Here is a 17,089-nt window from a genome sequence, read left to right as displayed (position 1 = left end):
CTCCCCGAGGGCCACCCATCTCTGGTTCGGGCAACCCTGGTGAGCCTCAAACTCTGCGTGCGTGTGCAGTATCGCTGGGTGGAGGCTGGCTGGCAGCGCGCCGGGCCTGCTGGCAGGGACCAGCTGCCGGCGTGGGCTGGGGGTTCTGCCGCCGTGGCTGCCACTGTGATACAGTCAGAGAGGGGCTGAGGACCCAGAATCCTCGGGTTCATTTCAGCCCCAGAGCCACGTCCTGGATGAGTAACTGTAGCCCCTGCTGAATCTGCTTCCCACCCCCTGAAAAATAGGGACGAAGAGGACCCGAAGTTCTTGGAAGAAGTAAAGACACATTCTCACCTGTCCCAGGAAGTGCGGGCTCCATCCCCCCCACCCCGAGGTAATGGGTTCAGGAAACACAGCCCTTTGGCTCCCACAACTGGCACCAGCGGCTTCCCCATCTCAGTCTCAGCTCCCTCGGAGGCAGGCATGACGAGCTTCCGTGACGGATGCCGTGGGTTAAGCAGAGTCCACCCCAAACCTCCGCAGCTCACCCTGTTTGGAAGTTGGGTGTTGACGGATGTGGTCAATCCGTTGAGGTCACACGGCACTGGGGGGCTCTAAGTCTAGTGATTGGAGTCCTTAGAAGAAAAGCCACAGACCCAGAGGGAAGGCGGCCGTGTGAAGACAAAAGCAGGGGCCTGATGATGCAGCCACAACCCAGGGGCAGCTGGAGCCTCAGGAGCTGCCTGAGAGGCAGGGAGGGTCCCCCCCACCGGGGGGAGCACAGCCCCGCACACCTTGATTTCAGACTCCAGCCCCCAGATGGTGAGGGGGGAAAGTTCTGTCGCTTTAGTCTGCCCTGTGTGCGGTGAGCGCTCTGCTCCAGTGGCCCCGGGACCCTCGACGGCAGACAGGAGAGTCAAGGCTCAGGGGAGGGAAGGGGCCGGCGAAGTCCCCGTGCTCGGAAGGGCCCCGGCCTGTTTCTGCGCGGCGCCGCCCTCCCCACGTCCGCTCCATCCAGAACGCGTCCCATCCCACCAAGAGGCTTGCCGATCATCACGAGGAAAGATGTGCACATGTCCCCACTTCCGCCGCATCCAAATGAGTGTCATCACAGGAAAGAAGTCCAGATAAAAATACCCAGAGCCAGGCTGCGCTGGGGAGATACTCAGCACATCCCAGAGGCAGCCTGCAGCGCCTGCACCCGAGCCAGGCTGCCGCCCTCCTTCAGGCCGGGGCCGCGGTCCCTGCTGCCGGCCAGCAAGGTCCCCGCTTCAGGCACCCCGTGCACCTTCTTCATCAACCAGACAAAGCAGAAGAGACGGAAACACAGCCTTGGAAAAGCGGGTCCGTCACCAAAGAGAGGCGGCGGTGGGGGGGGGCATAAATTACTGTGCCGGAGTCCAGCTGCTCCAGGATGTAATAAACGCGTTGCTAAGATACAAGTGCCAAAGAAGTTCATTAAAGGACACTTTAAACCGAGCTGCCAGACTCTTCTCCCTCGAAAGGCTGCGTATTTGGTGTCATCCCTTGTGTTTATAATTAGATCCACAATATGAGAGCTCGGCCCCCATTCAAGCCCACTCAGCAGAACTCGTTAATAAACTAACTTCAACAGGCACCGGCTTCCGCTGGGGCAGGGGCAGGGGCTGGGGCCTGTTTTATTTACAGAAATACATCCCCGCTCCGCTTACTACTCTCAGCGAGAAGCGAAGGCTCCTCAAGAACCTCAACGGCCCTCCAGCCCAGCAGCGACTGTCCTCCCCTGACAGGAGCTGGGGGCTTTGGGACGGGGGCTCGCTGGACCTCACACCCCTCGACCCGACCCTGGTTTGCCCCGTAGCTCTGAACATCGGCCCCACAGAGGGACATGGAGGTGAAGGAGGCAGGCAGTTACCTGCTCAGGACCTGCCGTGATGGGGCCAGAGGGAGGCTCAGGCCCCTCTGGGGAGGTCAGGCTGGGTCCGAACAAGGGAGGAGGGGCCAGGTGTCCGGGGCCTGGGGAGGGACTCAGAAGGGCGCACAGGAGGCAGGTTTGGTGTGGCCGGCGGGAGTGTCCTTCGGGCCAAAGCATTTAGAAAAGGCCTTAACGGAGCTCCCATCGTGGTGCAGCGGAAACACATCAGAGTAGGATCCACGAGGACGCAGGTTCGATCCCTGGCCTTGTTCACTGGGTTAAGGATCCGGCGTTGCCGTGAGCTGTGGCGTAGGCCGGCAGTTACAGCTCCAATTTGACCCCTAGCCTGGGAACTTCCATATGCCGAGGGTGCAGCCCTAAGAAGCCAAAAAAAAAAAAAAAGAAAGGAAGGAAGGGAGGGAAAGAGGGAGAGAAAGAAAGAAAGAAAAGAAGGAAGGAAGGAAGAAGGAAAGAAAGAGGGAAGGCAAGGCCTTCAGGGAGCACCTACATCAAATCGCAGATTTCACGTGAGCGCGGGGCTCTGGCTTCCCCTGGAAAAAACTCAAAAAGCAGGCTGCCCACGGGCCACACCACGTGATGACAGGGCTGCTGCTGGGCCTCGCTGCCCCCCGCCTCCCCACAGAGCACGTCTGCCCAGCGCCCGCCCAGGCTGCCCGCCGCCTGCCCGCAGTGTCGGGGATCCCGCTGTTGTCAGGGCATCACAGGTTGTGACTGGGCAGAGATGGAACCCTGAGGAACCTGGGCTTTTGGGAACTCAGCACAGGGACAGCCCACCTGGGCCCCCTCCAGCTGCTGTCGGGACTTCCGCTTTGCTGCTCAAGTGCTGATTGGACCAAAGAAGGTCTCAGAACGACCGGTTGGCCCCCCAGGGAGGTGCCTGTGTAAGGGAAGTCCTCCAGCCTCAGAGCCAAAGCTGGCCTTCTGCGGTCAAGTGCTTTACCATTGAGCGATACCCCCACTGACACTGGCCTTCCAGTAACTTCCAGCTTCTAGTCCAAACCCTGCCTGATGAAAGGGCCACCTTCTCTTCTTCGCCGCGGCCAGTTGGCGACTGAAAGGCAGGGGACAGCCGTGCTGGGGAGGTCAGACCCCGCCTGAACCACCAGCTCCAGACTCCCTCAGACTCACCTGTCACTCACGATCCTGGCCACGCCGGCCTCCACTGGAAACGCCAGGCAGGTCCTGTCTCCCGGACCCCTGCCTAGGACACTCGTCCTGCAGAATGCCCTCTTCACTTCTCCAGCTGCTCTGCAGGCCTGGCTCTGACGCCTGAGGCCACCCCATTTCAAGGAGCCACCTGCCTCCCCTCGCCGCCCCCTGCTCCCCCACACACTCTACTCTTGGCTGAAACACTCGGCCCCTTCCCTCCTATTCATTTATGATGTGTCTTGCCTATTACCTGCCTCGGCCCCTGAGCCTGAGCACATCTCGAAGGCCTCTTCTGTCCACTGCTGTGTCCCCAGCGCCTGGCACAGAGTGGGAGCCCAGCAGGCGTGTGTCCCATCTCCATAACCAGCGGTGGCTGCTGCCGCCCTCCCCGCCCCCCAACCCCGAGCACTGCCTTCTGCACATGTTGGTGGGTACACCCCGGACAAGACCCAGACATGGACAGCTCTGCCACCCTGACTGCCCCTCCCTGGCACCCCCGGCCCAGCTCCTGCTCTAAGACCCCAGCCAGGTGGTCCCCGAGATCCGCCCATTCCCAGCACCAGCAGCTGTGACCTCGCCCAGGGCCCCTCTGACCTCTGTCCCCAACGACAGGCTAAGTGTCTGTCACCTCTCCTGTCCAGTCAGGACGAGCCCTTGGAAGGACCTTCTTGAGTCCGTGTCCCCTCGGCAGTGACAACCAGGAGAAGGAGCTTGGTGATGTCAGCAAAGAAAAGTGACACTCAGTGGGGCCGTCACACTCCAGCTTGAGACATCAGCCCGGCTGGGCTGCACTCATCTCCACCGAGCTGCATTAATCACAGAGCAGATTCGGTCCCACTGATTGTAGGAAATGCTGCTTGTCGCTTGGTAACCTGCAGCTCACATTAAATTCTGGATCACAGTCTCCAATATGTATACATTTTTAATTGCATTTTCAAGTTCATTTACATGTGCAGATTGGCTTTCCGCCTGAGTGACACCAAAGAGAAACATATCTCCTCCCCCATCCCCCCCCTCGTTCTCTTTCCTGGGGCAAAAGCTTCTCCCCAAATTGATGAGAGCATCACCCACGTGGGAGCCTGCTGGAATCCCCCACAGAGGCCAAGAGACCCTCACCTGCTATTTCAGGTAACTTCCTGCTGCCTCCCCCCAAGAGATCAAAAGGCAGCGATTATTTCCCCTAAAGATAATCCCCCCACCCCCCGCCCCCTGCAAACTACTATCTTTTATCACCTTTGCTATTTTGGAAGGTGACTTGGCGAAATCTGACAAACACTTTCTGGTTTGTGGCTGTGTAGGTCGTGGCCTCTGCCAGACACACGTCCACGATGGACCTCTGTCCCCAAGTGCAGCCCTGCAGGCACTCATGTTTCTGGACTGAACCAGCGTGGCGCGCACCGGCCAATCTCTGGTGGGAAGTCTCGTAGGACAGACGGACGGTCCCGGGAGGCGCTGCGCCCTTCCTCCCAGGGCCGCCTCCCCCCTTGGGCGCATCGCAAGCTGGGGCTCTCAAAGTTGACCGCCTTCTGGAAGCCTCCAGGGTGGTGGCCCCAGCGACCCTGCCATCGCCACGAGGACCCCGTGTGAGGGACCCAGCCTGCCTCCCCCAGGGGGCAAGTCGCTTCTGAAAGAAAACAGCATGAGCAGAATGGAGTGGCTTGACCCAAACGACATGCTTCCTGGGCAGCTGCACTGTGGTCCGGAGACTGGAGCCTGGGGGCCCGGGGCGCCTTCACCACCCCCATGAGGGCTGTCGCTCCAGCGAAGGAGGGGCTTGGGGTGGCCCCTGGTCACGTGTATCTCTGCTGGACGCCCTCTGCCGAGTCTGCGGGACCTGGGCCCTCAACTTCCACCGAATGCCAAGGTTAGGGCCCAATCCCAACTGGGGACACACCAGTCCGGGGAGACAGCAAGCAGCCCGGGGGCTTCGGTCCCGACAAGAGCCACGGTCACCTGTCTGTCCACCTCTCCACCGCTGTCGTGTCTCGGGGGCACCGCCAGGCCCCTGCTTCTCGCATGACTGTTAAAAAGCTACACCGGGAAGGGCTCCCTCTCACCCGGCTGCCCGCCGCGGGCCGGAAATGGCACCCGGCACGTGGGACAGGCACCCGCACTGGTCCTCAGGACAGCCCGGCCTGCAAGCCGCGCCGTCCCCACTTTGCCACAGGAACCCCAACAACTGCCCTCCCTGGCTTACTCGTGGGGCTGCGGAGCCACTCAACCCCGAGTGAAAAAAAGGAAAAATCCCCCCACGGGTGCCCTTTCTGCTGCGCTTTAACAAGACCAACACAGGGACCGAGCGAAAAATAAAAATAAAAACGAAAAAAGCAAAGCGCGGCCCGCTTGAGACCGCAGGGGACGCCCGCTGGTGGCGGTCAGAGGTCACCACCAGAACGAAGCTCCATCAGCCATTTCTCACCACACTTAAGTCGCGAACAAATAAACATCTTAAGGAAGCACGTCTGTTCCTTTGGAGAACAGAGGCCATTTCAAAATGAGGAGATGCCTCCACCTTAACGTATAAAACCCCAGTGACAAGGAGAACAGAGGTGCTCAGGCCACTGCGGGAATGACAGAGCAGAGGGTGGGGGGCTTTCGCCCGGGGGTCCATCCAGACCACCTGCTGCTGGCTCGTTCTATGCCACAGAGATTGCCCTCCCCACTGCCTGCCCCATGCTCCCCACCCTGGTGCCAGGGGCAGAGACCGGACACAGACCGAGCCCCGCCCCTGCCCCAAGTTCCATGACCTTCTGCTTCACCATAAAATCCCCACTCGTCATCACAAACAGCACCGAACTTGCTGGTGCTTCTCTCTGACATCCTAACTCCATTTCCTTTCATCAGAACACGTGCCCTGGAGTCACAGGACACACCCGACTTTTCACATTCACGGCCCCGAGTGCTGTCCTGTTCCCCCACATGCTGCGATCGTGAAGCCACAACGGCCCAGAACTGGACCACGGCTCCCTCGCCACTTGCCAGCTGAGTGACGTCTACAAGCCGCTCTAGCTCTCGGGGCTTCAGCCGCCTCCCAGCTAGGATGAGGGTTAAGAGCAGGCCGTGCACAAAGGGCTGTGTGCACAGTGACTGAGGCAGCAGTGGGGGCACCCAGGGTGTCATCCGATGGGACAGCTGACTCGTGAGGCTCAGATCCCACTTGTTGAGAACTTATCCGGCCCAGAGCGCCACGTGTCGTGTCAGGGAATCCTCCCTACACGCCAGCACTCGGCTCTCTGATGGGCGATGCCTGGCCTGCTAGTCCCGCTTCACAGCCCTCAAAGCACAGAGCTGGGGTCACACGTCCAGCCTGTCCAGCTGTAAGGCCAGGCGGTGCTTAACCTCTTCCACGCTTCTCAGAGTCAGAGTTAAAAGCCTTCTTAGGGGGACTCTTCCTCCAGGAAAATCCAAGAGTCCTATTTCCTCAAAAGCTGGAAGTTCCAAAGAGCGTGGGTAAAACGACCCGTGATTTCATCCTTCCCCTGAAGTCAGGGACAAGGGACTTAGAGAATGAGCCAACACCCGCAAAGGGGCCTCCTTAAGCCCCCCATGTGTGACCAGAGTGTACCCAAGATGCTGCCCGCGGGAAGGGCCCCCACCACCGGCTCAGACCCCACAGTGGGCTCCGTGGTGGACCAGGCAGCGCCACGCCGAGCACCGGCTCGCACGAGCGGAGTGACAACGGCAGTGCGCCCATGACTGGGTTTCTGAACAGACAAAGGCGTTGGAGGAAAAACTTGCTAAATCACAGGGCTAATCACCAGCCAGCCACTCTAATGAGGCGGCATGGGATTACCAAAGTTATTATCAGAGTCATCTCACTGAAAAAATTCAAAGTTAATTGAAATCAATTGTACAGTTCCGACAGCAGGTGTTTTAAGAGGCTAACATATCAAAGCCAACTCCGTGGACCGGCAGAGGGGACAGCAGTCATCAACCTCGACCAAGAAGGACAAGTAACAGGACAAAAGCTCCAGCCTCCCCGGTGCCACGAAGGCCTTTCCTGGGGTCACCCACGTGGCCAGTGAAATTCTACTCAAATCACCCCTTTAGCCCATTGGCAGTTCGATGCACTGTCACCCATCACCTGATTTTACCTCAAAAACCCAGGAAGGTGGTTTTTACTATGATGCCCACGTGACAGATGGGAAACTGCTCGAGGAAGCAAAAGGACCTGTCCGAGGCGAGCCAGATGGAGGCGGAACAGGGATGGGAAGCCTGGTGTCGTGACCTCAGGGCCTCTGTCCTCCCGGGTACCCCAAGTTACAGTCTAGAGGCCAAGGGCTGAACCAGAGGGCACCCCCTCAGTGGTCCCAAGCTGTCTAACTGGGGACGCTGCCCCTCTCTGCCCTGTCCCACTGGGAAGGTGCACCTGGCCCGGCCTGAGCCACACGTCACGAGATTATCTCAACAATCCAACAAAAAGACGTGCATCTCACTGAGGCCCATGGGCGGACTGGGCAACGGGGCCCTGCTGTACAGCACAGGAGACTCTACCCAGGGGTCCGGGACGGTCCATGAGGGAAAAGAATCTGAAAGAGAACGGACGTGGGTACACGTATAACTGAATCACTCTGCTGTACCGCAGAAATTCACCACAACGCTGTAACGGAGCTATACTTCCACTAAACCTTAAAAAAGGAAACGAGACGTGCATCAAAGAGGCATTGGGGAGTTCCCTGGTGGCTCAGTGGGTTAAGGAGCCAGCATTGTCACTGCTGGGGCTCAAGTCCCTGTTATGGTGCCGGATCAATCCCTGGCCCAAGAACTTCAGCGTGCCATGGATGTGTGTCTCCAGTGTTGGGACAGACCCACTGGAGAACCTCAGGGCCGCAGACAGCCAGGGCACAGGGCCTGCAACCTGCCTCTCTGCTTCTGCACAGTGCAGATAGATGTCACCTCCTCAGTGACCCACTGCCTCATCACAGCAAGCACCCCGTCCCTGCCCGGCTGAGCCCCAGGTAACCCTCCACGCAGGCGCCTGGCCGGACAGGTAACCATGAATACACCTGCCTCCCCGACTACAGGAGAAACTTGCTGCCAGCACAGCCAGTGAAGCCTTAGTGTAAAATCTTGGATGAGAGCTGTCGCTATTACTAAAAATAGCACATCACCCACCATCAAAGCCACCCCCACACCAGGCGGGAGCTCATTACATGTTTGTGGAATTGAACCGAGTTGTTCCCGAGAGATGTCCAGACAAATGTCAAGTGCAAAAAACAAGTTTAGGAAGCGCGTGCTCATGAGTAACCCACTAAGCGTGTTTATCTGTGTTACAAACGTGTGTACATGCACAGAACACGTCCGCAAACACACCGGAGAACCAGCACGGCTCTCGTCCGCACAGTAGGAGGGGCAGCGGCGGGGTCATGTTTTACGACTCACGTTTGTGCTGTGAATTTTCTCCCCAACAACCAGATGTTGCTTTTACAGCAGAAACTTTGCGAGAAGTTGACTTCTTCCTCTTCTCCGAAATGTTACAGAAACAGGAAGAAAAGCAACTGCTGCCTTCCGCAGTTTTATTTTTGTTTGTTTGTTTCTTGGTTTTTGTTGTTGTTGTTGTTTTCAGGGCCAAAACCTGCAGCATATGGAAGTTCCCAGGCTGGAGGTTGAATCAGAGCCGTAGCTGCCAGCCTACACCACAGCCACAGTAACACGGGATCCGAGCCACATCTGCGACCTACACCACAGCTCACGGAAATGCCAGATCCTTAACCCCCTGAGGCAGCCAGAGATCGAACCTGCATTCTCATGGTTCCTAGTTGTGCTCATTATCGTGTTAAGATTTTACTTCCGTAGGAGAAGGGTCATTATTTTTTTGTCTTCAACAAATCCTGTCTCTGGTTTTAGTAACATAATCCTGGACAAATTATCAACTCACTTTATATACACACGGCACAGACTCTGTGCATATATACTGGCATCTTTCGATGTACGGGAGACCCTTGAACAACACGGGTTCGAACCATGCAGGTCCACTTCCACACGGATTTTTGCACTAGTAAATATTGCACTACTGCAGGGTCTGTGGTTGGACGAATCCCCAGGTAAGAGGACCTGCCTTACACGGAGAATCAGAGAATCTCCTAGAAGTTACACACTGAGGGTCACCATCTCCAACCCCCACGTTGTTCAAGGGTCTTCTGTACTTGCTATTTGTTATTACACACTTTACAACTAGTCTAAATCAAATCAGTAATGGAAACCTAGCCAATACATGGAAATACGTGTTATGTACACACATACTTTTTTTCTTTTTCTGCTTTCTTTTGGCTGTGCTCACGGCATGCAGAAGTTCCCGGGTCAGGGATCAAACCCACACCACAGCAGTGACCACGCCCAGGTCAGGGATCAAACCTGCACCACAGCAGTGACCACACCAGGTCCTTAACCCACCGAGCCACCAGGGAACTCCTACTTTTTTTCCTCTTAAACCAACCCAGCAGAATTGCCCACCGAGCCACTTTCAAGGAGCTTCCAGAAGTGTTCCCCCACCAAATTCTCGGTCCTGAGAAGCCCTGGTGAAGTCAGGAGGAGGGTCAGCTCATAGCCACTGACCCCTCAGCCTGCAAAGTACCCGTCACCTAGCAGCCCCCTCTCCTGCGTCATGTTCAGATGCCATCGTCGCTGTAAGAGTCTTCCCAGGCAGGTGACAGATCAAGATGCTCACACGGCCAGGCCAGGCAGGGAATGAGTTCAAGCCTCCTTCCCTCTCTCCCCTTCTAATCTCAGCACCAAAGCCCTGAAAGCCCCAGGCCTCTCCCAGCCCCAGCACAAATCCAGGCTCTGCGCCGGTGTTAGATGCCCCCCTTGCCCGGCAATCTCTGCTGTCTGTCTGTCTCTCTTATGGTTTAACTGCCAGAAATTCACCAGCAGGTTCTCTCAGGCCATTAGCCCCGAGCTCGGCCACCAGCATCTCCAGCCCACACCCCCAGGAGTCCTCAGGACCCCCCCCCCCGACCCGTCTCCCCCAGGAAGCTGTCTTCTGTCTCCGGAGACCCACACACACAGCATGGTTCCCACAGAACCTTTCTGGAGTTTCCTTGACACGTGGCTGTTAAACCGCACTCCGTCGTGTGGCTTCCAAAAACAGGGAGCTGCCGGTCTTACTCACCTCTGTGTCCGCTCATTCCAAACACGACTGAAAAAACTGTTCACGGCAGGCCCACGACAAGGACCACTACGAAGGGCTCCTCTAGGGCCCCGCTGCACGTCCCTGCCGGTCTGCACACCCACCTTCTCCCGGGCATCTGCTCCTTCAGGAAATACGCAGCCAGCCCCTCTAAGGCACTGCTCTGGGACCTGTAAGCTCCCTTAGAGCCTGGCCCAAACGACGGACGGTGTTGAAAAGATGGGAACGGATGACCGTCAGCAGAGTCTCCAGAGCAGGAAAATGCTCGCGGGCGGTACCCGAGGCCAGGAGCCGCGCTGTCTGGGGGCAGGGGGCAGGGGGAGGCACCCCTCGCAGAGGCCGAGCCCTGGGGACGGTGGGGGGCAGGGCCATCCCTGCAGAGAGCAGAGGGAAACCCCTGGAATGGCTCCAGCAAGGGAGCATCATGATCTTGTTCCAGTTTAAAGACGCTTCCTCCGGTGGAGAAGGAACCAGAGGGGGCGAGAGCCAAGAGCCGGAAACGACCCAAACGCCCATCAGCTGGTGAACGGACACAAAGTGCGGTCTGCCACACGACGGAACAGAATTCACACCCAAGAAGGCGTGACACTTGGCTGAGCTTAGAAGCGGTGCGCTCGGTGGAAGAAACCCAGCATCTACGAGCCCAGATTGGACCATTCTGTTCATGAGAAAGTCCAGACTGGGTAACTCCACAGAGGCGGAAGGTAGATTAGTGGTTGTTTAAGACTGGGGGTGGGGGTGGGGACGGGGGGCTGATACCCAAAAGATAATGAAAATGTTCTAGAATCGACGGCAGTGACCAGTTGCAAATACCTGTGAACATACCAAAAATACTTGACTGTACACTTTCAACGGGTGAATTATGCAATCCATGAATTATATTCCAATAAAGCTTTCTGAGTGGAGCTTTAGGTGAGGAGGCTGTACTCTTCCAGCCAAGGGATGATGGGGAAGGGACCAGAGTGGTGGGCAGATGGAGGGCAAGAGGGGCCCCGGAAGACAGCTCAGAGAAAAGTGTGGGTCCAGGAGACTCTGGCCGTGGGAGGCGGAGTGGGAGGTCAAGGCCGAGCAGGTGGCAACAGGGCAAAGCCAGGCCTGAGCACCTGCTCTCTCGAGCCCACACTCTTTTCCAGAACATGAGACATGAAGCTCTGAGCAGCAGCATGAGTGATCTTTTCCATGGAATGCTGCTGTTTTAAGGATGAGATTTTGTGAACACCAGGTCAGGAAGGTTAAAAGTTAGCCTCCGGGATGAGAGCGGACTTGGGGGGAGGGCTTGGCAAATGGCGCATCCTTTTACTGAGGGACTGAAAACAAGTGGGCAGCTTTCAGAGTAACTCCACCCCGCAGCTGCCTTCGGTGGATGCTTCTGGTGGAGTCCCTCTGGCGTCCGATGCTGCTAGTGAATCACAGTCAAGACGTGATTCAGTGCCTGGGTGAACGCCACATACATAATACCTTCAAGAAGACATATTTTTATTGCTGCACTTGAGGACGCTCCCTCGGAATCCAGAGTCCATCAAATGGACAGATCGAGCCGCACGCAAGGCCCTGAGTTCAGTGTGTGTGTGTGTGTGTGTGTGTCTGCCACACTGGCACAGACTGCGTTCATACAGAAGGCTCTTCTCACTCCACGGGGAAGCTGAACTTGCATGAAGTTCAGGTCTGAAGATGCCCCTTCACATGGCAGCTGAACGCTGTGCTGAGAACTCCAAAGACAGAGGGGAGGAAAAAAAAAAAAAAAAAAAAAAACCCGGTATTTATGATGTGGGGCTGTTATTTACACGGAAGTTCTTGTTGCTTGACAATTTAGATAAAAATGTTACTGCCTCTCTGCATGTGCTGCAAATTCACAGCGTAAAACCACTGGAGCAACTAATGGAGTCTTCACACATCATATCTTGTTAAAGACGAAGGGTCCAGCCTCCACCAGATTCACACCCCAGGGGTGGGGGGGATGCCACACGGGAATGCGGTCTGGCCACGGAGGGCTGGGCCACGGCTGGGCGCTGACCAGCTGCCCCTTATCTCCCTTTCTCTTTTTTGTTTTTAAGGAAAAAAACATGAACTCTGTTTTCTAATAGCCAGGTCCCACGGAAACTGGTTCCCTAGTTTACCCTCTGGAGATGCTGGACGCTTACACAGGATCCGGATCTCTGTACTTTGGACCAACAAACAACCTCTCTACTTCCAGGAATCCTTGATAAACATCTTCGAGCACTCGTCCATGTTTCCAGAAGTAACGGAAAAAAAATCCCAGTGCCAAGGGCGTGCATGGGAACTCGATGGCGGGCACCAAAGATATTACTCCCTGCTATTGTATTTCTAACAAATGCGGACGATGGGGTCCTCCAACCACTTTACCACCGAGCTCATCACCCACCCGCGTTGGCACTTCTCAGTGACACTTAACCCTTATGTCCCATATTCCGAGCAGGAGCAGCACAAAAACACATCCCCAGAGATGAAGATGGCGTGTTCCTTCCCAAGCGAACCTCTAAAGGGACACTACCCTTATGTTTACGGGGCATGAAAAACAAACTCCGGAATCCTGGCTTTTTTCATCCCTGATCCCGCCTTTCAGCTCCTCCTGGGCAGGTGCAGGGGTGACCAAGACGAGCCCACCGCTCCCCTTCAAGACCCTGGGTGCAGCCCGGAACCACCTCCAGAAGCTCATTCCCTGACCTTCCTCCAGCCACGCTGCCAACCACCACCAAACTCGCCCGAGGAGAGGGAAACGAGTGAATGTGAACTCTCCCCAACTCATTTCATAGGTGACCTCGGAAAGATTTCTCGGCGGAGCTTGGGAGAGACGAGGCAGCTTTATTAGCATGCTGCACCACGGCCCCAGCCCCTCCCTCTCTCTTTTATGAGCCCTTTGCTACATAAAATGCCACAAAGAGAAAAGGAAAAACAACACACTTGCAGTTACCAACACAAGTGCCAATGGCCAGGACAAGCCCTGGCTGCTTCCCAAATGGTATTTTCAGCCACTTCAAAGAGAATTGTTTTTAAAAAGCCAGAGAACAAAAGTTTTTGTGGCTTTCTTTCTCTCTTTTTCAACACACACTCCGACACACAAAAAGATGGAGGTACAGTCCGTTCACGGGCCTCCTTCCCCGAGTTCAAATTTAAAGGCAAAGGCAGCCTGGAGCAGGACAGTTCCTTCCCCAAGCGCCACCACAACCTTCAAACACGATCTTCAAATGTTTCTCTCCTCAGCCTCATCTAAATTCAGGCATGACAGATAATAAATAGCTACTCATTTACTATCATCATAAAAATTTAAACAGCCTTGAAATAGTTGCCACAATACAGACATGATCAAACCTAAGCTCCGAAAAGCCACTCCAAATAGTAAAACTATTGCGATGTAGAAGCACACATAAAGAGACATTGTTGCAATAAAAGCTGCGGGATTATTGGATTTTCTCGCTCTCCCTTTTAAATCTTCTACTCGGAGCATAAGAGTCAACAACTTGCTATTTTACCCAGTTAAAAAGGGGCTTAGTAACCCTCAGCTATCACACGGTATCAGATTCGATGGAGGATTTTTTTTTTTTAAGAAAGTATCTGATTTGATTCTACACAGTGATTAAACATCTTTGTGCTCCGCGGAGAAGGGTCTTCCAACCCCTCCCCCTCCAAAAATGGCATCAAAGCAATCAAAATGCTAATGCGGGGCCCGGGTCCCCTCCCCCCGCGAACTCCCCGACTTCGCCGGGGCCGAGAGCCGGGCCCCCCTCCGGCGGGAATGGAAGCTTCCACTCCTGGCCGGGGGCGCGGGGCGGGCGGGCGCGCGCGGCCGGGAAGGGGGCCGCGGCACCGCCAGAAAGGGGTTAACGCATTCGTCCCGACCCTCGGGTCCCGCCCGGGGCCCCCGACCAGGCGCCGACCCGCGGGAACAGCCATCTTTCTTTCCGCCACCCCCGGCCCCCTCCTCTCCCGCACGCCCCCTCCCACCACTTCTCAACTTTAAAGACTCGAAATGAACACCCGGCCTCCGAGTTCTCCCCCTCCAGACTCCTCCACGTCTCCCCGCCAACCGACGAGCCCTCTGGGGAGGGGGGGGCTTCCGATCGGGCAGACCCGGCCGGGACTTGGGGGAAGAAGGGGACCCGCTCGGCGGCCGAGTCGGGGAGGCGGGCGGGGGGGGGGGCGCTGTCCAAGTTTGGTGCCGACGGCGGCGACCGGCATTCCGAAGGAAGCGCGATCGATGGCTCGGGGGCGCGGCGGGGCGGGGGCGGGCCCGCGGGGCGGGCAGAGGGAGGGGAGGGGGCAGCGGGGCGGGCACCCCCGCCCCCGCCCCCCTCGGAGCCCCGAGGCCGCCATTGGCTGCGCCGCTCAAAGTTCTCGGCTCGGGGAAGGGGCGGGAGCGAGTGTGCGGGGAGGGAGCGCGGGGGGAGGGGGAGGGGGAGGGGCGCGAGCGGCCGGGAGGGAGGGAGGGAGGGGGCGGGGGCGCGCGGCCGGCCGCGTTCCGGCGGCGGCATCTGTTCGTGGTGCTGAAACCCCTACCGCTGAGCTCAGCGCAACTAAGTCACAATGGACAACTTTTCCTCGCCGAGGGGCCGGAAGGGGGTCGGTGGCCCCCCACCGCGAGGAGCTTCTCGCGGGTCCCAAGCTACACCTGATGCCCACGACCAAAGTTGGAGCAGAACTGGGGAGTCCTGGGGGGCGCCTTTCTTTTGTTCCCCGGGAGCGGGCGTCAGGTTCCAAGAATAAAAGTGATGCTGGAGAAGTGGAGGGGAGGGGGGGCCCAGAGGGACGCTGCTTTAAATAAGATTTGCAAGGGAACCAAGAAATCGCTTCCAAGTACTTCGGTGTCCAGGCCCGAATGGCCGCCCCCTCTCCCCCCACCCGCCCTCACACCAGCGTGAAGCGGGGGACACGGAGCCGGGAGAAACTGCCACATTCCAAAAACATGTCCACCAGCTCAAAATGGACGCCGGGCTGCTCGCCGCCTTTTAAGTGCAGCGTCTCTCTTTCGGCCACTGCGGGAGCTGCGCTCTGCCCACTCGGCCGCCCATAACCCGGCTCTTTCTTTCCAGAAAAGGGGGGCGAGTAACTTTGAGGACTGAAGAGACTCCTTTGGGAGTCTGAGCGCGCGGTGCCGAGGGCGGCACTTTTTAGGGTGCCGCCAAAGTGCCCGGCGACCCCTCCTCCCCGCCCCGAGCGGGGGGCGGGGGCCAAGCTCCAGCTCGCTTACTTGTTTGTCGCTGAGCGCGGCGATCCGCGGCTGCCTCTCGTGGAGCTGTTTCTTGAGGTCGCCGTTCTGCGGAAACACGGAGGAGCGGGCTCAGGCCGGCCGCCCTGGGCGGGGGTGGGGTGGGGGTCAAGTGTTCCCGGACCCCCGCTCGGGCCGCCAGCCACGCGCCCCAAGTTCCCCGGGGCCGCGTCCCGCTCGCGCGGCGGCCGGGCAGTGCCGCGCGGGGCCGCTTACCTGTGGCTGCCGCCTCATCGGGGCAGCTCGCGGGGCGGGGAGGGGGCCGAGGCCACCCGGCGGCGCGCCCCGAGAGGTGCAAGTTTGCAGGCCGGGGTGTGTGTGCGAGTGAGTGTGAGTGTGTGCCGGGGGAGGGGGGAGGAACAAAGAGCCAAGTAAACACGGCGAGTCCGTGTCGAGCAAAGCTCATAAATATTCAAGTCGCGTCCTAATCTCCCCAACACACACACGCGCGCACGCCGCAATACCGCTCGGGCTTCGGCCGCCACGCCGCTGCTCGCCCGAGCAACAATCGCCAAAACTACTTCTGCAAACTGTGCAGGACTGCACGGGGCGGGTGGGGGCCGGAGGGGGTCGGCGCACGCACTCTCACACAAGCCCCGGGGAGGTTCACCGAGGGGGTCCCTCCCGGGACCTTCGTCCTGTAGACCGTGCTCGAGAAAGAGAAGACGCCGGGCTCGGGTCCCACCGGCCTCCGACCTCCCAAACCGGGCAGGACTGCACGGAAGAGGGGCAGAGGGGAGGTCCAGACCGGGTCCCGTGCAGGTACACACTCCCCTCGCCCCCAGGGCAGGCTCGAAGAGCGGACCCTCCAGCCCTGCAAACCCCGCGACAAGGAAGAGGACGCCGGCCTCCGGTGTCTGGAGCCCCGACCCCAGGCCCGCAGCCCCGGGTCGCCTACCTGGTGGCGCGCGATTTCCACGGCGAGCGCCTCGGGCCGGCTTTGCAGCTCCATCCCGGCAACTTGGGCGGCACTTTACGCTCACTTTGGCCCCGGCTCCCGGGAAGTTGCGCGGCTCCGCCGGGGAGGGGGCGGACGGGGATGGACTGGGTCTCCGGGGAAGGGGGGGCGACACGAGCCCCCTCCCCCACGGCCGAAAGGGAAGGAGGGGTCTGGCAAGGGGGAAGAAAGGCGGCCGGGCGCCGCGGCGCCGAGCCCGCGGCCGCCCCAACTCCTCAGGCTGCCCGGCAAGTTGCGCCGGGTCCCCGGGCTGCCGGCGCGGCCCGGCGCATGGCCCCCAGGCGCCGGGAGCCCCGCGCAGCCCCGCGCGCGCCCGCCCCTCGGCCGCCGCCGCCCGCGCGAGCCACCAGCCGGCAGGGACTATATTTCCTCCGGCGCGCGCCTGGATCTCGCTGGGCCTCGGCAAAGTTGTGCCTCGGCACGATGCTAATTCGGCAGTGCCCGGATGGAGCGGGCCGGGGCGCGGGGGGCGGGGCCGGAGCCCGCCGCCCGCCCCGCTCCGCCCCGCCCCGCCCGCGCGTGCGCACTGCCACTCCGCCGCGGCCAGGCGCCGCGAGCGCAGAACAAAAGTGGCGGCGCTCAGGGGCGCAAACTCGCCGGTCCGCGTCTTGGGGCGCCGGTCCCCGGGCCGCCCGTGCGGGGCGCCCTCCATCTTCTCCACCCCCGGCCCCGGCCCCGCCCCCTGCCAAATCAGGAAAACGGGACGCCCAGCCCGAGGCCGGGGTTGGAGAT

General features: G+C 58.8%; 1 protein-coding gene across 4 annotated transcripts in view; it reads right to left on the bottom strand.

The window, feature by feature from the left end:
• PHF21B (PHD finger protein 21B) overlaps nucleotides 1-16,767 on the bottom strand; it is a 96,010-nt gene extending 79,243 nt beyond the window's left edge. The window contains exons 1-2 of one of the 4 annotated variants that reach the window (XR_014845368.1): nucleotides 16,298-16,767; nucleotides 15,382-15,447 (exon numbers count right to left, since the gene is read on the bottom strand). Coding sequence is in view for 3 of the 4 variants with exons in the window: in XM_021091398.2 (XP_020947057.2) it covers nucleotides 15,382-15,447; nucleotides 16,298-16,351 (120 nt within the window). In the remaining variant the exon portion in view is untranslated. Of the gene's footprint in view, nucleotides 1-15,381; nucleotides 15,448-15,615; nucleotides 15,761-16,297 lie in introns of those variants that run through there. The other 3 variants (XM_021091398.2, XM_021091399.2, XM_085024977.1) reach the window with 3 other exon arrangements.
• Nucleotides 16,768-17,089: the final 322 nt, after the last annotated feature.

This window comes from Sus scrofa, chromosome 5 (genome assembly GCF_054392235.1).
Source record: "Sus scrofa isolate SSC_HxYL_T2T_F1_AM1 chromosome 5, Sscrofa_HxYL_maternal_Yorkshire_Landrace_v2.0, whole genome shotgun sequence".
Lineage (NCBI taxonomy): Eukaryota > Metazoa > Chordata > Mammalia > Artiodactyla > Suidae > Sus > Sus scrofa.
The sequence above is the reverse complement of the archived record's forward strand: the minus strand, read 5'-3'. Positions and strand labels throughout refer to the sequence as shown.